This window comes from Mesoplodon bidens (assembly GCF_964165515.1).
Source record: "Mesoplodon bidens genome assembly, chromosome: 13".
NCBI lineage: Eukaryota > Metazoa > Chordata > Mammalia > Artiodactyla > Ziphiidae > Mesoplodon > Mesoplodon bidens.
In genome coordinates this window covers 11830469-11851474 of record NC_138169.1, presented here as the reverse complement: position 1 = coordinate 11851474, position 21006 = coordinate 11830469, and the positions used below count along the sequence as shown (strand labels likewise).

Below are 21006 nucleotides of genomic sequence, written 5' to 3'. Positions count from 1 at the left end.
CTTTTTTGTTCTATTCAGGACCCCAGTGGATCGGATCACGCCCACCTGCATTGATGGGAGTTATCTGCTCTACTCATTCTCCCACTTCAGATGTCAATCTCTTCCAGAAACACCCTCAGAGACGCTCCCCCAAAATAATGTTTACAAGCTCTCCAAGCATCACTTGGCCCAGTCAGGTTGACACATAAAATTCCCCGGCATAGTCACGCCAGCCAATTCTTTAGGTTTTGTTGGAGAGGAAACATTTGTGACAAGAACAGCGTGAGTGAAGAGTTTTCTAGAAGAGAAAGAGAGAGGCGGGTGGAATATACCAGATGCTTTACCTGTGTTATTTCATCTAATCCTCACAGCCATCTTGGAGCGGGTATGGGTGGATGAGGAGAGGAGTAGCCTGCCCAAAGCTGAGCGGGAACAGTGGTACCCTAGCGACCTGCACAGCCAGTGTCAGGAGGACAGAGAGCGGGGCACTGTAACATCACAAGCACCAGCTGACCCCCTTCTTCTGACTCCCCAGGCAGGGGCGAGGGTGAAGCCATAACTGCCATCGTGTATTTGTCCTCGGTCCCTCTACTCTGCTCCTAAAACAGGTGACAGTGATGCAGTAAGACAGTGAATCAGAACACTTCTGATCCCGGTCCAGCCTCATCTTCTCCCAGGATTGTTGTCTTTCTCAGCATGTTAAAAAACAAAAAACAGGGCTTCCCTGGTGGCGCAGTGTGCCGATGCAGGGGACACGGGTTCGTGCCCCGGTCCGGGAAGATCCCACGTGCCGCGGAGTGGCTGGGCCCGTGAGCCATGGCCGCTGAGCCTGCGCGTCCGGAGCCTGTGCTCCGCAACGGGAGAGGCCATAACAGTGAGAGGCCCGCGTACCGCAAAAAAAAAAAAAAAACAACAAACCTTAATTATGGATGTAATACATACTCATTGCTGGGAATACAGACCAGCAAAATAGAAGAAAACAAAAGTGGTCCATAATCCCCTCACCTCAGAAAAAAATGCGAACATTTTGATACCGATTCTCCTCAGTAGCTTGAGATCAGAGGCAGCCTGTCCTCTATGCTTACTAACTAGCCTTTTCCAGTTACACATATTAACCTAACTGGAAGTTACTTACTTATTTATTTATTTTCGCTCTGGAGTTGTTTCTGGAGGTCGGTCGGTTCTGTAAATTTTGTTGGGTGAAGGAAATGGATTTGGGAGACGGACTGGAGTTGGAGTTGTGCTTGGAATTGTTTTTCAATTTGAAGTACTCACCTCCCAGCTTTGGGGCCAAAAAAGTATTTGGAGCCTTTTTTCATACGGCAACTGTATTCCAGAACTGTAAGGGGTGGCCTTGCCTCTCCTGCTCCCGCGCTCGCTGGGCTCGGGACGCCCCGCCGCACCAGGGAGATTCTGGCAGCCTCGGCTAGAACTGCGGAGTTGGAACGAGGCTGACTGCCAGGGCCTCCCGGTAACCAGGCAACAGAGGCCTTAGCAACGGGGAGGGGGCGGGACCGAGGGAGGAAGTCGGAAGCAAGCAGCTAAACCTCGCGAGAGTTGCGTTTGCGCGCCAACTGTAAGTACCTGGGTCTCGGGGTCAGGTCTTGACTGGTCGCGGTGCAGGCCCCTTGGGGAGGCGACAAGCCCACCGGACCCAGCCACCTTCGTCACCCTGTCATGGAGACCTCAGCGCACAAGCAGCAGCAGCAGCAGCCCGATGGGGGCAAGATCAGGAACCTGCCCTGGTAGGAGGAGGCCCGGCTGCCGCGGGGAAGGGGGTCGGCCGCTCGGGGAGTTGGTGGCCGGAGTGGGCAAGTGGCAGGTCCCCAGCCCGACCTCGCCCCGCCGCCCCAGGGTCCCACCTGGGTGACAGCACAGGGGTTCGATCTTGTGTCTTCTGACACTACATTGGCCTCCGTGGCAAAATATTCTCTCTTGCCAAAATATTCTCTTGGTACGATTATTGGTCAGATTCTAAACTAGAATAATATGATGATGGTAACAACGCTCCCTAGTTAACTTTTATTTAAGTGACTTTCTATTAGATTAGCAGGCACCCTATTATATGTTTGAATTTTACAAAGACACTAGGAAGAAGGTACTGTTATTCCAGTTTTACCAAAAGGTTAAATGACTCGCCTAAGGTCCAGAGTTGGAAAATAAGTTTGTATGTGAACCCAGCTGGTCCAGATTCAGAGCTTGCACTCTTAACCATCCTGCTTACACAACTGTGTCTTAGTGATGGTTTAAAGACCGAATGGATTTGACTTGATTTCGGAAAACTCCAAGTTGTTTCTTTTCAGTTTATTGTTATCGTAGTAAAAATACATAACATACAATTCACAATTGTAACCATTTTTAAGTGTACAATTCAGTGGCATTAAGTACATTCAATATGTTGTATAACCATCCCACTGTCTAGTTCCAAAATTTTTCATCATCCCAAATGGAAACCCCGTACCCATTGGCAACTCCCCATTCCCCCCTCCCTCAGCCCGTGGCAACCACTAATCTACTTTCTGTCTCTTATGAATTTGCCTATTCTGGATATTTCATATAAGTGGAGTCATACGATACGTGGCCTTTTGTGACTGGCTTCTTCTTCTTCTTTTTTTAATATGTATTTGTTTATTTTGGCTGCACCGGGTCTTAGTTGTGGCACACAGGATCTTCGTTGCAGCACGTGGGATCTTTCATTGCGGCACTCGAACTCTTAGTTACAGCATGCATGCGGGATCTAATTCCCCAACCAGGGATCGAACCTGGGCCCCCTGCATTGGGAGTGCAGAGTCTTACCCACTGGACCACCAGGGATGTCCCATTACTGGCTTCTTATATCAGTAATTGATTTTCTTTTATTGCCAAATAACGTTCCCTTGTGTGGCTATACCACCATTCATTTATCCATTCATCTGTTAATTTATATTTGGATATGAGTTCAATTTTGGATTAACTTAGGTGCCCATCCAGGTTGAGATTATAGGCAGACAGCTGGAAAGATGAAATGAGCGCAGTTTTTCAGCACTATTGATATTTGGGGCCAGATATGTGGGGTGGCGGGGGAGGGCATGGGGGTTGTCCTGTACATTGCAGCATGCTTAACAGCATCCCTGGTGCCTATCCGCCAGATGCCGGTAGTACCCCTCACTCAGCTTTGACAGTGGAAAATGTCTCCAGATATTATCAAGAGTTCACTGGAGGACAAAATGGCGCCGGTTGAGAACCACTGTTAAAGGGTTTTGTATCTCTTTCTCTTTTAGTTATAGGATATGAAAGGATTCTTTTGCACATAACAAAATGCTCTTGCCTTTATATATGTTGGAATCAATGCTAAGTTGTATTTCAGGGTTGAAAAGTACCGGCCACAGACACTGGATGATCTCATTTCTCATCAGGACATCTTGAGTACCAGTAAGTATCCACGTGTCAGCGGCTGGTATCCTAGTCGAAGGACCTGGATACACTTCTTAGGAATGTTGTCTCTACTGAGTACTAACTTTGAAGGATCTGATTGAGCTTTATGGGATGTGGCTTTAAGAGTTGAGTCCTTCAGATTTTTCATTCCTGCATCTGACCCAGATTTGAACATATGGTTGAAGTACCTTCGGCCCAACTCGGGCCTGCAGTGAATGAGGAAGCTCCCAGAGACTGATGGCCTCTCTCTTTCTCCCCCGACCTTCAGTTCAGAAGTTTATCAGTGAGGACCGCCTGCCGCACCTCCTTCTCTATGGTCCTCCAGGCACGGGAAAGACATCCACCATCCTGGCCTGTGCTAAACAGCTGTACAAAGATAAGGAATTTGGCTCCATGGTCTTGGAGGTAAATGGGAGGTTTACTGTTACTCTCGAAGGGCGCCAGCCTCTTACTTTTTGTTCTGCTAGTTTTGTTTTACTTTACAAGTTAGTTGCCCTGCTGGTGGTTGGGAAAGAAGGAGACATACGATGTTTTAATTCACTTTTTTTCTGTAATTGACATTTTTGCCTGGACTGGTACAAGCTAAAGGGCAGTGGTAGGACTAGGTGTCTTCCTTTGCTGTTGCCAACTTTTACCCAGATCCTCAGTGGTTGCTTGGTTGATGGCTGTCTCCCATGTGCCCCCAGATCCCTTCTGCATGTTGCTCCATGCTGTTCTTGCCCCGCCCTGGAAGGCTGAGCTGTGTCGACTGCGAGCTCTCTTGCCCTCTGGCTCCTGGTTGGGTTTGGCCAGCAGGGGCCTGGAAGGGGTTGGGGAAGGGAGAAGGATGCCTGGTCCTCCCCTGGGGGTCACCACAGGCCAACAGCTTCCCCACCTGCAGGGCACAGCACACAGCCTTCCCCACCCTCAGGACACAGCACGCAGCCTTACCCCCCACCCACGGCCAGCACCACTCCCCCACCAACCCCTTAAGACTTGGGGGCCCCAGTAGGCCTTGAGGTATTGCATAGCCCTTGTGGTCTCCCCACACCTCACCAGCACCTTTTAAACTCTCTCTTCATTTAATTCTCTTCAAATTACTGAATTTGAGTATGCCATCTGTTTACTACTAGGACTCAAGCGATATACTTAGCTTACGAAATTCTAAACATTGTCTATTGTAAGAAAAAAACTGTTTAACTTGCTTTTGTATTATAGAACCTTGCTGCCACCAGTGTTCTTACTTCATTGTATTAAAAACTTGGTAACTTCTGGGTTGCTCTGGGTTGTGGTAGCTAAAATTAGCATCATTGTGCTCGTGCCAGAGGTGCTGTTCACCGTGACCAGACCAATTAATTACTCCCCCCAGAGCATGTCAGTGATTGTCCTCAAAAGGGGGAGGGAAGACAGGCATTGAATGGCCTTTCAGAATACGATGGAATGATCTAGTGAGTTGTAAGTTTTAAATATAGTTGTCGTCTTATTTTTAAGGATTATCTCTCATCCGTCCTTAGAACTAGAGACCTAGCTTGCTGAGCAGGATTGATGAAAAGATACATTAATTCACAGCTAGCGCACCAACATGTTTTCTATTTATTTTGGCTTCTCTCTTTCACATTTAGCTGAATGCTTCAGATGACCGAGGAATAGATATCGTTCGGGGACCAATCCTGAGCTTTGCTAGCACAAGGACAATATTTAAGTAAGAATTCTTTGCATAGTTCCTCTCCCTAAAGATTTTGACCAGTGAGATGATAGAGTTTAATTCCTTAAATCCTCTCCTTTGCCAGTTTGTAAAAGTAAAGGGGAAAGGGAAAGGCTTTGTCAGAAGCAGTCATGAAAAAGAGACAAAGTACCGGAGTGCTGGTAAGACATATTAAAATGCGAGTATTGCAACAAAATACCTAAATCTATATTAGCAAGTTCTCCGGGGAAGCATTAAGTGCATTACATCATAAGACTGGAGGAGCTAGTTTGAATTTAAACAAAAATGAATTGAGATCAGGGTGGATAACTAGGATGGCGGTAAAAAAAGAAAAAGAGGAAAAAGCAGCACTAGAATAGAATGAGAGGCTACTGGGTGGGAGAAAGATGAAGGTGCCAGAGGACATCATCTAACACAAATACAGAAGTTAGACCCCCATGCCCTTTGACCACAGATGTCTGCTTTGGTCAGAGTTCTAGGAGGAATGAACTTCATGAGCCAGGGCCTGATGGCACAAATGTGAAGGTGTTGGTTTGGGCCTGGAAGTCTAAGGGAGATTGAAGAAGGCTTTTTAGGTGGTACCATTTGTTTTCCTAGGAAAGGCTTTAAACTAGTGATCTTGGATGAAGCTGATGCCATGACTCAGGACGCCCAGAACGCCTTGCGGAGAGGTGAGGAGCACAGCCGTGTACGGTGTGTATGGCTGAGGAATGCTTTGGAAGGAGAGTTAGCAACTTTGGACAGGAGATAGGACGTGGCTTCTTTTCAGTTTTCATTCATCTTCTGGCCCAGCGAAATCTCTGTATACCTTTCACTGTGTATCCCACCTGATGACCTAGACAAAAATCTCTATACCGGTGGTTACCCCTTTTAATAGCGTAAAGACATGAGCCTTTTGGGGACTTTTAGGTATGACCAGACACTGGTGTTTCATCCTCCTCTTCCGCTGGGTTCAATTTCAGGGTTGGGAATTTGTACTGTTTGATGGCAGGGAATGGGAAGTCTTTCATTTCTAAACTGCTAGATAGGTCTTTCTGCTGTTGGTACCGTTGGATACAATATAGCCAGGAAAATAACACTGGAAATTTAGTTGCACTCAGAAAGCTGACATGACTTCCCTACTTGCCAGGAGAATGACTGGGCCAGGAAAGGAGAGTATACTGTGATTTGTTGGCCTTAAGGGGCCTGGTGCAGTTGATTTCTTTGCAAGGACATTCTTAATCTCTCTCATTAAGACTCTGTGGTAGACAGCTAGGAGAGAAGATGATCTTTAGGAATTCTGGGCAGCAGTGGATTGCAGCCCATGTTTAGGAAGAGGAGGAGGAAGTCAGAATATCTTCTGGTCCTAGAGGCTTTGGCCACCTTTCTTCAGTGTCTTATTCTGTAGAGTCAGTCTGGGCAGATCCCAGCGTGAGAACGTTGGTGCCTACGGGATGAAACTGGTGTCATAGGCATCTCTGAATTCGGGTTAATGCTTTCTCGAATGCTCTAAGGGTTCGAGACAAGGTCCACTGGAAAGTCTGCAGAAAGCCATCCCCCTCCCCCACCAAGTAGAAGGTGGCACGTCATCCATTTGCCAAATAGAATTTTATGCAAAAGGCCAGGCATGCTGAATTTCATGTCTTAGTGGAATGGAATGGCAAGAGTGCCTGAATCACAGCCAGTCACGAAAAAGGAAGCATTTTGTTCAGTCCTGTGGAGGTGACGTGTTCATCAGCTCTGGGGAGAGAGTGGTTGGTGTCCAGGCTCACCCTCTCTCGCTCCAGTAGCATTCCCGCTTGTTTGCATTCTTGATTCCCCACTTCACGTGCCCATAGGAAAGTTCAGGGTTTCTGGGTCCCTTGAAGAATCAGGATGGACATGAGGTGGTTTTCTTTTCCCTTGCCAGTGATTGAGAAATTTACTGAAAATACCAGATTTTGCCTCATCTGTAACTATCTGTCAAAGATCATCCCCGCCTTGCAGTCCCGGTGTACAAGGTTCCGATTTGGTCCCCTGACCCCTGAACTCATGGTTCCCCGCCTGGAACATGTTGCAGAAGAAGAGAAGTAAGTATGTTGAAAAGCAGGGAAAGGGGGGCCTTGGGGACTGGGTGTCACGTAAGGCGGCTACTGGTACGTCTGAAGGCGATAACGTTTGTAAACAACTCAGGAGAGCCTGGCACAGGGTAAACCTCACTGTGTGTCGGCCGCCCTGGTGGCTCACAGACATTCTTCATAAAGGTCATTTGGTTCCTTCCTGGCGCCCCTCATCCTCCCCTAGAAGCGGTCCCGCTTTCCTCCTCCTCTTTGTCTTTGGAAACTGCATGCTGCCAGGTCCCTCCCGTTAAAATGCCTGTAGCCTTTCTCGACTAGCAGGGAAGGTCCTGAGACATCACATTCTGTGTGATCAGATGCCCAGCAGGTAGCCAGCCCGAGCTGCTGCTGATTCGACAGGTGCTTGGGCTCCGCGAGCACAGATCTCACCAGCGCCCTCTCCTCTCCAGAGAACAGAATTCAAAGCTACCTGCTCAACATAGCAATGCTTGGCCACACATTGGTAGTCTTGCTAGACTTGGACTGGGCTGTGACTACTCACGTGAGGCCCACGTCCCCAGTAGCCAGAGCAAATTCTGGAGCCTGTAGATCAGGAGAGTATTGTTAAATCCATTCTTCCCTTTTTTCTCTTTCATTGTTTCAAAGCCTTGATCATCGCAGTCCATCTTGTTCCCTCGGGGAGCATTTGTGCTCTCAGGGCCTCTATATCCCTCCTGCCTGTTTCCTTTCAGAGTTGACATAAGTGAAGACGGGATGAAAGCGCTCGTAAGTCTTTCCAGTGGAGACATGCGAAGGGCTCTGAACATCTTGCAGGTAGGGCACCGCTCGTAGCACATCTCGAGTTGTTGCTTCAGAATACTTTTTCAAGAAAGACATAAGCAACAGCATGACCGATGGGTTAATTCAGAAATCTGGAACTGGTAAGACATCTCACAGTATGTCACAGATGTACACCCACCTTTGTGATTTGATTAATTGAAAGAATAATTTGATGCAAATAAGGGAAAGATAGGGAAGGACTCTGCAAAGTAATGTAGCCGACAAGCAGTGGCCTCCTCTGATGTGGCCAGCTCTTAGCAGTGTAAAAAGTACAGGGCTCGAGCTCTCCCGTGCCCACCCGCGTTGCTGCCTCTGCAGCTTCCTCCTGACCCTCCTGCAGCTCAGTGGCTGCAACAGCCGTGGTGACTCTCCCCCTGTCTGCCCAGAGCACCAACATGGCCTTTGGGAAGGTGACAGAGGAGACCGTCTACACCTGCACAGGGCACCCACTCAAGTCAGACATCGCCAACATTCTGGACTGGATGTTGAATCAGGACTTCACCACGGCCTACAGGAGTATCCTTTCTCTTGTCCTTTGGTCAGTGCATTAGGTGCCCAAGGCCTGAACGTGTCCTCACAAGCTCAGGCTGCAGGCAGCACCTACACCCTACTGGCAAAAGACAAGTGGCTGCACGGGACACCTTACAGCTTGTCATGGGAGCAAGATGTCTGTGGGGGGGATGGGTACTTGTCTTTCATGCCCCAAGTTGTTCCTGAAGGGCCCTGAGCTGGGTATGGCTTGAAGCCGCTTAACTCACAGATAGGAGGGAAGCAGTTAGACCTTGGGTGGAAGGTGCAGTCATTTTCAAGCAGTTAGTGTTACTCTTGTTTTGCTATGAAATTAAAATCTAGGTGTAGTGATGGAAAGCCTTTTGGGCAATGCATTTGGTTCTGTTCTCTACTAGACAGAGGTATCTTTCATCTCCCTTAATGGAGATGAAAACAGAAAAATAAGAACTGGGGTCCAACACGTGCAACTTCAGATTGAAGGAAACAGCTGTGTTGGTATGAAAAGCCCTACTTTCAAGTCATTCTCTGCAGTGTTTGTTCTGGAATTTGTTCCCTTTGCCTTAACTGCTCCTCTCTAGATATCATGGAGTTGAAAACTCTAAAGGGGTTGGCATTACATGACATCCTGACAGAGATACACCTGTTCGTGCACAGAGGTAACCTAGGTTCTTCCCCACTTCAGAAGCTATGCAGAAGGTGGCACACGTTGGGGTTAAGGGTGGCTGGAGAGGGAACGTGACGCTTCGTTTTGGAAACAGAGAAACAGGAATGAAGAGGTGTAAACCCGGCCCCTCCCTCATTTTCAGTTTTGTTTTACTCTATTTTTTTTTATTGGCTTGGCCAAAAAGTTCATTCGGGTTTAAGTAAGACACATTTTTAATTTTCGCGAAGAACTTTATTGAACAACATTCACTAACCGAATGAACTTTTTGGCCAACCCAATATTTGTGTGTGTCTTGCTTTTAAAACCTTGTTCCAAAAATACTTCTTTTTCATAAATTCATTTATTTTATTTTATTCTTGGCTGCGTTGGGTCTTCATTGCTGTGCATGGGCTTTCTCTAGTTGTGGCCAGCGGGGGCTACTCTTCATTGTGGTGCACGGGCTTCTCATTGCGGTGGCTTCTCTTGTTGCAGAGCACGGGCTCTAGGCGTGCGTAGTTATAGGACACGGGCCCGGTAGTTGTGGCGCACGGGCTTAGTTGCTTCGCAGCATGTGGGATCTTCCTGGACCAGGGCTCGAACCTGTGTCCCCTACACTGGCAGGTGGATTCTTAATCACTGTGCTACCAAGGAAGCCCCCAAAATACTCTTGACTTCTAGAATGCTGGGGGAAAAGAGGAAAGAAACTCTTAAGGCTAACTTATTTCCTCCAAGGGTTTGTATTTTACAGCAGTATGTTGGAGTTTGTATTTCTAAAAGGCTATTTTCCCCAAAAAGAAAGGAGGAAGATCTAGCTTCACAAAACCAAAGCAGCCTCAGCTAAACCATCTTTAGTTCCACACTTGGTCGTATGTCCTGTACAGAGAATTGCTTCTCTACCTTGAGAGCACATGTGAATCACCCCAGACCCATCCAGCTGGCCCTTTTGGGGGAGAACCAGACACGAGTGTGTCCTTGAGCTCTAAGTGATGTGCTGTTCAGGCTTGTGGAGACGCTCCGCCCGCCCAGCAGCCCCCTGCAGACCCTTGGGTCCACGAACACTGTTCTGCCAGCGCCTCTCCAGGCCTCTCCCTGGCTGGCTGGCATGTGAAGTTCTGCCCAAGAACATGGTTGGCTCAGGCCCAGCTCTGCACTTTGTGGATGCTGAGCATGAATCGACTTTTAAAAATCAATTATTTATGTTTTGGTTTTTGTTTTTTAACATCTTTATTGGAGTATAATTGCTTTACAGTGGTTATGTTTGTTTTTAAAATTGGGACAGCAAGTGAGAACTTTGCTTTCACGGTAACTTACAGAGCGGCCCAGTGCTGACCAGGGCAGTGTGGATGGCTCTTCCATCTTATGATCGCTCTGGAACCTGCTCATTTTTCTTTTTGGCTACCCTACGAAGACTAAAATGAATAAAAACTATGAAAACCTATGCAATTTTTACCTCCTAGAAGTGTGGTATCTTGAGATCTGTGGCCTCAAGAGGTTAGTTAGTCCTACGTATCTGATGTGGAAACTCATACTTGTCTTCTGTGATTTTTTTTTTTTTTTATATATAGTAGGTAATGACAGACCCCACTCATTTGCTTTTGTTTTTCCCCCAGTTGACTTTCCATCTTCAGTTCGAATACATTTATTGACCAAAATGGCAGACATTGAGTGAGTATTTATTTCCCAGTTTTAATTCTTTTCCTCCTTTTTCCCCGTTGTGAGTTTTTTGTTTCTCCTTGCTTGGTTTCAACTGTTTTGTCTAAATCATTCATATACAGTAGCGTCTAGTTTTTGCTGGAATTATTGAACGAAGTACAGGGAAGGGTGTGAGCTGCTTATGTAAAGAACATGGATAAACACAAAGACAGGTACAGCTCGGTTACATATTTGAGATAAAGGCCTCTCCTTCGACCTCAGAGGCCTGGTCCACCTTGGTTCTAGACATGCTCTTGTTATTTGGGAAGCCTGCTTCAGTTCAGACATCTAGGTTGTTTGGGGATGGCCAGCTATCCAGCTGTTATTAAGGCCTTTTGGCATACGAAAGCATATTGCAGGGAAAGTAAACATAAACTCAATTTTCCACTTTGCCTGGTTCAGTAAACACAGTTATTAGCCCCCAGTGAAGCTGGCGGCTATCATTTAAGTAGACAAAAGCACTAGGTTCAAAACAGATGTCCACGTAAGCCAACTAATTTGCTGTCGTTGGCTTTCAGACATACCAATTAGGTCACTTCTTATCACTACACTGTGAGTAGCATGATTTTGCTTTCAGTGGCTGGGCACTTGAAAGGTGGCGAGATGAAATACCAGTGTCTTGCTTTATTGACCACAAAACCACAGATATGGCAGCCAAACTTCCCAGTGAATTAGGAGGAAGGGAATCTTAATTATAATTCCTCTCGATGCATTTTGCTGGTGAAGAAATAATGCCTAATCACATAAATTTTGCATATCTGTATAGAGCTTGAACAAAGTTCAGAACCTGCTACTGGGAACAATTTTTTTTAATTTAATATTTCCTCCCGCCCCCAGTTTGAATCAAATTTATAAAGGAGTGTCTGAGGCACAAAGAAAACGTTAGGGGACGTGTACAAGATTGCTGCCCAGGATGAATTTCTCTCACCTCTTTCCTATCCTTCTCTGGCCAACTTTCAGTCCGACTGCTGCTGTTCTCTTCAAAAGGCAGCTGTTGTGATATTCTCTCTTCTTACCTCTTGTTTGATTTCTTTTAGGTACAGACTTTCTGTTGGCACCAATGAGAAGATTCAGCTGAGTTCCCTCATTGCCGCCTTTCAAGTCACCAGAGACCTGATTGTCACAGAGGCCTAGATGCTGAGGACCACTTGCTGTCTATTCTCAGGCCCAGCAGTGACTGGAGAGCAGGGGCACAGTCACCCCCAGTTTCGGGAAATTGTTCCAGGCGTGGGTGGGCAGACATGTACCCAAAGTACCGTGTTTGTGGCCGGTTGGAGCGGGGATGTACAAAGCAGTTTTACGGTACAGCTCTCTCACTGCCCTGCCCATTTGTGTTTTATAAGGGGGGGGGGGTGGGAAGCAAAACCGTTTTAGCCTAAAGGCTTTTACCCTTCAGTTGCCTGGATGATAGGAAATGGGCTACCCCATTTGGAATATCAGGCTCTCACATCTAATACAGTCCAAGTGTCTTCCAACTCAAGGTAAAAAGGACATCTTCAGAGTTAAGTTTGTAAATCTAATCTGTGGCGCTACTTTAAATAGGTGTTAATGGATTTCTGGCCCATACTATTATACTCTTATAAAGTGGACTCAATTTTCTTTCTTACTTTAAAACTGGCCTTTTAATTTCTCCTTTTGAAGTTGAGGAGTTGCTGGCAGGTTCCTAATTGTGGTGTGGACGGTAGTGAAAACATTCATTTTAAATGATGCTGTTGGGGCCGGAGGTCGTTCAACACTGGCTTGTCTTAACCCAGGGCACATGAGACTAAGCCTGACTCTAAACCTGCAAGTGCTGAAAGGATTGAGACTCTTCATATTTAATCTAAATGTAATGCAGTTTGTCTGCGAGCATCTGTGCTGCGTGTGTGACAGTGTTCTGCACAACAGAAATAAAGCAGCTCGTTGTGTACAAGTGACTCCTTTCCTTAGCCAGTTTATACAGACGCTGACTTGTTCAGCTTGCATTTATATGAAAAAGCCTCCTCCGTCCCTGAGATCAGAGAATCAACTTTCTTTGGAGGCTGTTCTTTATAAAGGTGTCCAATTCTTATACTATCAAAAGGGAGAAGTCGGTTATGTGCATCACACACGTAGGCCTCGCTGCCAAAGGACAAGAGCAAAGTGTGAAGCTAATGGTTGGGGGCGGGGTGAGGGGCTCAAGGAGGCGGCTACACTGTACATGATATTTCGAGATAACCACAAAACTTAAGTTTGCCCAATCCATTCCCAGCTGTCTTGTTGTACTCACTGGTTTTAAAAGGTGATTTTTTTTTTCCTTAATGGAAAAAATGAAACGGCAAGCCAAAAGCTTTTAACTTTCTTTCCTTCGATGAAAGCCTCTCATCTTGAAATGTTTTTCTTTCGGCAACAAAGGCAGCAGAGGGGAGACTCCTCTGCTTTTTCAACACGTTTTATCGTGGCACACAGGCCTCCACAAAGCACCTAGTAAGAAAGCCAAAGGATAAGATGTTGCATTTCTTTTAAAATAATTTAAAATATATTAAATTTTCCAAAGGCAGATTTTGTTTGAATGAGGTGTCTTGATTAGATAACTATACGCCACGAAGAACAGTACTTTTAAGGAGCTAGTTGTGTTTAGGGGCAGAGTTGAGACTGGCTGATGAGTCCAATGAGGTGAAGCAGTCAAGTCAGATCTTGTACAGAAGAAGATCAGCTGAAATGACGACACCAATTCTTCACACAATTAAGAGACATCTTCACAACTGTTGGAATTAAGTACTATGGTTTTTAGATACCATTGAGAAAAACACAGTTGTACCTCAATATCTGTTGAGAAAATACAAATAAATATGCTAACTGGCAAACAACTGACAGATAACTCAGTAGCCACTGATACAGTCATGCAGTGGAGGAATACATCCCGTGTAACATGACACACAAATCTGGCCTCCGGCACATGCACATCATTGTTTCTTTTAAAAACAAAACAAAACAAGTCTAGTGTCTGTATCAGGAGCACGGCCTCTGAGTCACCTGGACTTTAGTTAGGCTAAGTAATATCTCACACTAGACGGCTCTGTGAAAACTGTCCTGTGGGTCAGAGGAAGGAAAGCCCTTGCCCACATCAAAGTGGCTCTGACCAGCAGGAGAGAACTTTCACCGACACCTCCTCTGCATCTGCATCAACGACGGACACTCAGCAGAAGCCACACTCCAGTCGAGGGAGTGGAAACTTCTTGGAATCAAAATGATCAGAGAGGGTCCAGCACTGCTGTGCGTAAGTGAACTGAAGGTTAAGGTCAGGCTCCGTCACTGCGGAAGCGGAATCCCTCTTCTACGACTGACCCTCACACGTCATGGGGAAGAGACTCCTGGCGAGGCCACTGGAATCCGGTTTTGCTACATTCTGTTCACAATTCCAAAGAGAGATTCTATTTCAATCCAAGACCAGATGTTTGGCCCATTGCTCCAGCTACTTGTCAGGAAGATTTATCGTGCTACAGAGGAAACAAGTAAGACTATGGAGACTGGCTTAAAAAGTCCTATACGTGAGGAACTCTTTCATTTTCTTAGGGATCGGCAGCGCTAGCACTTGGTACGTTGTTAGGAAACTTCGCAGGGCTTTCCGGCATAAGTGCTTCAGTGATGACAGGACCCGAGGAGCCGTCCAGAACTGGACGTGGCCATCCCTTGTCCTGAAATGAGACGGAAACCAGTGCATTACGGCAGACCTTGGAAATGTATGTTTTCATTGGGGCAGATATCAATGTTTCTACTCTCACTTGCACTGGCAGGAGACTCAAGGGTGAAACGCAACCTGGACCTTGGAAATAGATGTGAAGGCTGTGGTGCTGAGTAATTAAGGCTGCTGAGGGCAGCAGGAGAACTCAAGACACCTCTGGTTCCAAAGTGCTGTCTCTGTCAGTACAGCCCTTTATAAATCATACTATGGGTTCAAATGTAACAGGGAAGAGTGCCACCTATTGAATTACAGATGTTCCCTGTAAGGTGGTCTCTGCCCTAAATGGTTTCCCATATAAATGCTGCATCATCTTGATTTCTGCTTCCTTGCAGACTTGGCCTGTTAGGTAGCATGAATTGTAGATCTTTCACGTTGACATTTAGGTTAAATATTAAGAGTAAATGATAAACTCTGTTAGCAGAAGAGAATATCAGAATTTTATGTAATCTCAGATCTCCTTAAAGGCTTCCTCACAGGCAAGAAAATTCTAGATGCTTTCTTTCCTTAAAAAGCTACATGGAATACTCAGCAGAAATCACTACCCATCTGTTCGGCTAACAGATACATACCCCGTGGCAATAACTCCACCATGTGGAAAAAATGTGCAGCAGAGACCATTGGTCATAGGAGCAAACGCAATTGGAGTTTTCAGTTCCAAGGCCCAGATCCTGAGGAGCCTGGAGGAGAAAGGGACGTGTCAGCAGACCTGGGGCCAGACCCCAAGGGTGATGCTACAAGCCCTTTCCAACACTTGCTCTGAGGCCGCGGAAAGAGGTTTCTCTTCGTTACCTGTCATCCGCTACCGTGGCGAGGTACAAGCCTTCGGGGGAGAAGCACACAGACCTCAGGGAGCTGATGTGGACATCGCTGTCATCCATGGGGGGGCTGAGCTGGGTGTGGCTGAGGAGGACACAGGACAGTAAGTGGGCCTGGAGTGATGGCTGCCCTCCGCCCTCCGCCTTTCATCCCCAGGCAGGAGGCCAAAGTGCCATGGCCACAAAAAGGTTCCAGACACGTCTCGTACCCCATGTGGAAAACCTGGGGATTTGCAGACTGGAAAAAACAACTGGAAACAAGTTGCATTTCATACAGCTCCAGTGTCTCGTGCAGGGGGCTGAAGGATTACTAATATTCCCTGTGCTAATTTCCTTATGCAAAGTAGGTCAGCCCTTGCTTTAATGCCACGGTACAAACTGAAAGTCTTTTTTAGGCTAAGATACGTGATAATTATAGGACTACCTATTATTTGCTGCAGAAAACAACAGAGACAAAGGGGAAAAGTAGACCAAGTTGGTGAGAACATGAAAATTCACTTTGGAAATACCAGTTTCAATAAGAGGATCATTCTGAACCTGTTACTACAGTTATTAGTAAGTGGAAAGAAAGAGTCACTGTGAGGTTTCGTAATGCGGGATCCAGAGCAGTACAGACAGCCTCCTAGAGCCGGAGACTTGAAGGCACTCGGGGCTAATGTGAGAATTGACAATGAAACACTGCTGCACACCAGTGCCTTAGAGTAAGTACGAACACACTGTGTCCTGGACCAAGACAGGTTTCCCATCGAACACCCCACTGGGAAGCAGAAGCAGGGAGGCAGTCCTTACTGGAGTGACCGCAGCCGCTCGCCAGTGTAGGGGTCCCACATGATCACATTGGTATCGTAAGAAGCCGTGACGAGCAAGGCAGAGTCGGGGGAGAAGTCACAAGAGACCACGCTGCTTTGGTGGCCCTCCAGCTTCCGGATTAATGTGTAGGACCGCATGCTCCACAGGAAGACCTGTGGGAAGAACAGGTGCCTGGTCAGGGCTGAAACAGTGCTCAGGATGTGAACAGTGAGAAGGCACAGCCTTGCCTCTCCAGGCCGCACAGCCAGGGGAAGCTAAGTTCTCCAGCCCCTTTTCTATGTTTCTTCTAGAACATGTCATACTGGCCTAAATAAAGTGACAGGTCTGAATTCTTGAGGCACATAACCAACAGACATGCTCAAGGAGCTTACTTTAGGGGAGAATCAACCAACCGACCTCAGGAAGACAGCAGCCAGCATGGCTCAGGGGAGGCTTCTGGGTCCTGCTTCTGAGCGCTCTTAGCAAATAGGGCAATGCATGCTGAAGACCTAAGTCAAGGGCTACCTTGTCCTTTCACTTGAAACCAAAAATACGGGTCAGAGGTGAATTCCTGGTCACCCAACAGAGCCATCTGGCACCCCTCTCTGGTTTACAGGACCACAGAAATCTGGCCCGCGGCTGTAGGTCTGACCTAGCTCCTTACCTGAAACCTTTCTGAGAATCATTAAAAGAAGTATTTTCTTTTTTTTTCCTTTAAGAAAACTCTCACTTTCACATAGTTCCAAACCTCAAATCAATGATTAACCACCTGAGCTGTACCAAATAGTGAACTCTTAACTTTCCCAAGTCGGTCACAGCAAACAACAGCTCAATGCAGATGTAAAACTCAAACAATCGGTTTCCAAACTGTTCCTGGGTTTCTAGCACTTTTGTTATAATAGACAGGATTTCGGGACAAAGTTCAACGAGTTACTGTACATTTTATGATTTGAATGGAAATCCTAATTAGGTGGATTCAAATTAGATGGTTCAAAGGAAATCTGGATCCACATGTGGGTTGCAACTTTTAAAATCATAGACTCCAACGGGGAGAGAAATTTAAAAAACATGGCTTTCCCATCTTGTGAAGGCAAACAGTCCTCCCATGACATGATGGGAGCAATCTGCTTTCAAACACCTCCTCTCGTTTGGTTTGAGTCAAAGTGCAAATCAGAAAAGGAGGGGCCTCAGTCTGGCAGCGTGCCTCCCCCTGGGGCTGATTTGCAGGCGGCTTTGGAGGACACTGGCTCAGTTACCCTCTCACGCATGAGGCCGCTTCCCTGAACCGAAGCAACAGAGCAAAGGGCACCCCAAGTTTGAGACTCACCGACTTCTCCCCAGCTGCAGAACACAGCATGCTGCAGTCTGGTGAGATGGAGCAGCAGTAAACCCACTGCAGGTGGCCCGATAACACCTGAATCTGTTTACCTGTCAGAGAAATGGAGCACACGGTGAGCCGACTCCCAAAACCACAGAGCAGAAAGCCTGAAGAACCGGCAGCGGTGCCTCCCCCCAGCCCCGCCAGCGGTTCTCTAGCAGCTGAGCCCACAGGCCCCTTTTTAAACGCAGAGAAAGAAATATGACAGGATTTGTCATTTAAATGCCTGAAATCTATTAACATGACGTTATAATGCCCAAGGGAAATCATTATCTACTGTTTCACCAAAATCCACAAGGTCAGTGGGACAAAGGCTGTCCACAGATCAGGTTTGATACATTCCTTTGATAACAGAGAACATTCTTTTCAGGTCCCCCAACCACCTCAGTTACTCTGAAGCATCCTTCCAAATTTGAGAGCGTTTACCTTCAATTCTCTGTCGTTTACGCTCTGTAATGGTTTCCCCCTGACCACAAGGATCCCACTCTCACCCTCCTCCCACCCTCGCCAGGATGTCCGGACGAGCAGTGGTGCAGTGTAATTAGGGCCGCATGCTCTGGAGGCAGGTAAACTCAGCCTTGAATCCTGGCTCCACTGTTTACTCAGCGCATAACCCTAGGTCACTCACGTCATCTCTCCAGATCTCCATCTGGGAAAAAACTAAATGCCCATCAACAGAGGAATGGATGAATAAAGGGTAGTATTCTACCTGTTAAGTCAGATGAAATTAAGGAACTAGATTTTCCATGGAGTACTGTCTAATAAAAAAGAAAAATGCAGAAAAAATGTGAAGAATATGATTCCATTTTTGTGAAACAATGACCCCCAAATCCATAAATGTAAAAGTGAGTGTCTGGGACTTCCCTGGTGGCGCAGTGGTTAAGAATCCACCTGCCCATGCAGGGGACACGGGTTCGAGCCCTGGTCCGGGAAGATCCCACACGCCACGGAGCAACTAAGCCTGTGCGGCCACAACTACCTAGCCTGCGCTCTAGAGCCTGTGAGCCACATCTACTGAGCCCGTGTGCCAGAGCCCATGCTCCGCAACAAGAGATGCCACCGCAATAAGAAGGCTGCGCACAGCAACGAAGTATAGCGAGTAACCCCCGCTCACCGCAACCAGAGAAAGCCCACGTGCAGCAATGAAGACCCAACACAGCCAAAAATAAATAAATTAATTTTTTTAAAAAGTGAGTGTCTGAATAGGATTATGCAAGTATAGAGAAAAATATGGAAGGCAATATGGAAGGGTCTTATTTAGCATGGGTGACAGGACTGCAGGGGGATTATGGAGGAATGCAAAGGAGGGGAGGATGAGAAAGTTTGGGGGGAGAAGCCTCAAAAGGGGGGGAAGAATGTATATGGTCATACATATGCATTTAAGAATTCATGTGTATGTGTGGGTATATAGAAATAAATTTTATGAAAGTCAGTCATGGTTTCTTCAGCGCTCAAGTAAGAAGCGTACCTGCTCCCCTGGGGTAGGTGTGAGTGAATAAATCAAGGCAGGGTGGGAGGGCAGGGCCCCGTGCCTGGGGACACTACTTTAGTCCCCTCCTCTCCTTGAAAAGCCCTAGTAACTGGCCTAGTCCATTCTGCCCACTCAGTCCCCTTCAGCGAGTCCTCCCTCCCTGCCTCAGAGGGTGGCAAGGTGCCTGCAACGCTCATTAAAAAAGGCGCTGCGTCTGAGCACACTCCCAGTCAGCAGGCCCACCTCAGACCACACAGCCACAAGCTCCACAGCGACGGGCAGACAGGACCCAGGGCGCGCTGCGTGACTTGTTGCCGTCAGGTGAGGACACCATGAGCACCTCCTTAGTTGCCTGACAAGTTATCAGGCTCGTTTCTCAGAGGGCAGGGACGGGGCCCCTCTCGTGGTGTGGAGAGCTGCACAGTCACCGCTCGGGCTCTGCGTCATCAGGGACGAGGGTGCTCTTCATGGACCACCCAGGTCCCCATTTCCTCCTCCGCCTCCCTCCACGCCTGCGAGGGAGAAATGGCCCGGCGACCAATTCCCGTCCCCTGTGTCACCCTCCCAGCTGAGGAGCAACACCAGAGATGTATGGGATTCTCCGTCGGGCTGCTCCGGCATACAGTCCTGCTTAGAGCAGAACTGCACTACGGCTGACCGCCCCCCTCCCCACCCCAACCTGAGAGGATTCTTCTAGATTCCACTGTACAAAGAAGCTTGACTTCTAACAGGAAGTACCCAACATGGATGACTTCTTCCAGATCAGTGGTTCTCAACCAGGGGAGGCTGTGGCCTTTCTGCTGACACTGGGCTATGTCTGGAGACATGTTTGGTTGTCACAACTGGAGAAGGTGCTACTGGTATCCCACAGGTTAAGAGGGCAAGGACGCTGCTCCACACCGGAATGCACAGGAAGGTCCGTAACAAAGAATTATCCAGCCCAGTCTGGCAAGAGTGCCACAGCTGAGAAAACCTATTCTACACCATGTGTTTTCAAGAGGGATGAAAACTGGTTCTTGATGGCCAGAAAAATCTGACCTTTTTTATGTACAAAGCACAGATGCGCATCCAGTACCTGAAGAGATATTCAATGTATTTTTTGGCGTGAAAACCTCCCAGGTGGTGAGGGGGCTGGGGGGTGACTAGGAAAAACATGTCTAAAAAGTCTCCTTAGGAGGCAATAACAGAAAAAAGGTTGAGAAACACTGTTCTGGATAAAATGACACTGGTCAAGTAGAGAGAGGGGCAAATACACTATTTTGGGGCTGCCAAGTCATTCCGTCACCTCCATACCATGTTTATTCAGGTCCCAGATACGAAGAGTCTTATCTCGGGATGCAGAAACCAAAATCAAACTGCCACTGGGTGTGAAGCTCAGATCTCTCACGACGTCTTGGTGGCCAGACAGATTCAAAAGCAGGAGCCCTAGCGTGAGAGAGAGGGGCACTCGATCAGGGGGAGAGGCAGCTCTGGTCTACAGGTCACAGCCACACCCCTCAGCCAACTGGCGGCCCCTCTGGTCCCTGATCGGAATGCGCATGAGAGCCCCCTGGGGCCTGATCCCAGCGGGAAATGACCTACCTGTCAGTACCTCCCAAATCTTGATCTGCCCGTCGTTGAGCCCCGTAGCAAGGATCAGGCAAGAGACGTCTGGCACCTGGGGATGGTGGCGTGCCCAGAGCTTCCTGCTGGGTGGAGAAGGCCACGGGCTGAAGGCCAAGCCCCAGACAATCTGCCCACAGTCCAGCGTCTTCTCCTTTGGGCTGCCTCGCCCTTTTGTATCATTTTTGCTGCTTCGGCTTTTGGCTTCGAACCCTTTAGGGATGCTGGGGAAAGCAGAGAGTTCTTAATGAGTCTGAAATTGCCACCAAGTCAATCGACTTTTCATTCTGGGGTATCTAAGCCTTTGAAATCCTAGAAACAAATAGGCCTTCAGTGAATTCTAGCACGACCTTTCTTCTTGATGTTTTTTTTTTAAGAATTCGCGTAACAGAGATTTCACTGGCCGTGGCTCATCCCATCTGTGACAGCCCTGCAGTGGGGCGACCTGCCTTGTGGGATAACTAGATCACA

The 21006-nt window shown here is 47.4% G+C and overlaps 2 protein-coding genes across 3 annotated transcripts in view; one reads left to right on the top strand and one right to left on the bottom strand.

Moving 5' to 3' along the window:
- The first annotated feature begins 1546 nt into the window (after positions 1-1546).
- RFC5 (replication factor C subunit 5) lies at positions 1547-13733 on the top strand. The gene is made up of 11 exons (XM_081253409.1): positions 1547-1724; positions 3326-3390; positions 3662-3798; positions 4995-5074; positions 5675-5748; positions 6966-7125; positions 7845-7926; positions 8319-8448; positions 9021-9098; positions 10696-10750; positions 11815-13733. The coding sequence occupies exons 1-11, from the start codon at positions 1657-1659 to the stop codon at positions 11909-11911; spliced, it is 1026 nt and encodes a 341-aa protein (XP_081109535.1). The 5' UTR covers positions 1547-1656; the 3' UTR covers positions 11912-13733.
- The window catches only part of WSB2 (WD repeat and SOCS box containing 2), a 20004-nt gene continuing 12249 nt past the window's right edge, over positions 13252-21006 (bottom strand). For both annotated transcript variants that reach the window (XM_081253408.1, XM_081253407.1), the window contains 7 exons: positions 20515-20759; positions 20227-20358; positions 17412-17512; positions 16085-16257; positions 15270-15380; positions 15050-15157; positions 13252-14433 (listed from right to left, as the gene is read on the bottom strand). In XM_081253408.1, coding sequence (XP_081109534.1) covers positions 14271-14433; positions 15050-15157; positions 15270-15380; positions 16085-16257; positions 17412-17512; positions 20227-20358; positions 20515-20759 — 1033 coding nt within the window. In that variant the 3' untranslated portion in view covers positions 13252-14270. The remainder of the gene's footprint in view (positions 14434-15049; positions 15158-15269; positions 15381-16084; positions 16258-17411; positions 17513-20226; positions 20359-20514; positions 20760-21006) is intronic.

Excerpts from the sequence above, each read along its gene's own strand:
- RFC5 (XM_081253409.1), top strand. The coding sequence starts at position 1,657 with ATGGAGACCTCAGCGCACAAGCAGCAGCAGCAGCAGCCCGATGGGGGC. Across the intron at positions 5,075-5,674 it reads AGCACAAGGACAATATTTAA|GAAAGGCTTTAAACTAGTGA; the intron begins GTAAGAATTCTT and ends TTGTTTTCCTAG. Across the intron at positions 5,749-6,965 it reads CCAGAACGCCTTGCGGAGAG|TGATTGAGAAATTTACTGAA; the intron begins GTGAGGAGCACA and ends TTCCCTTGCCAG.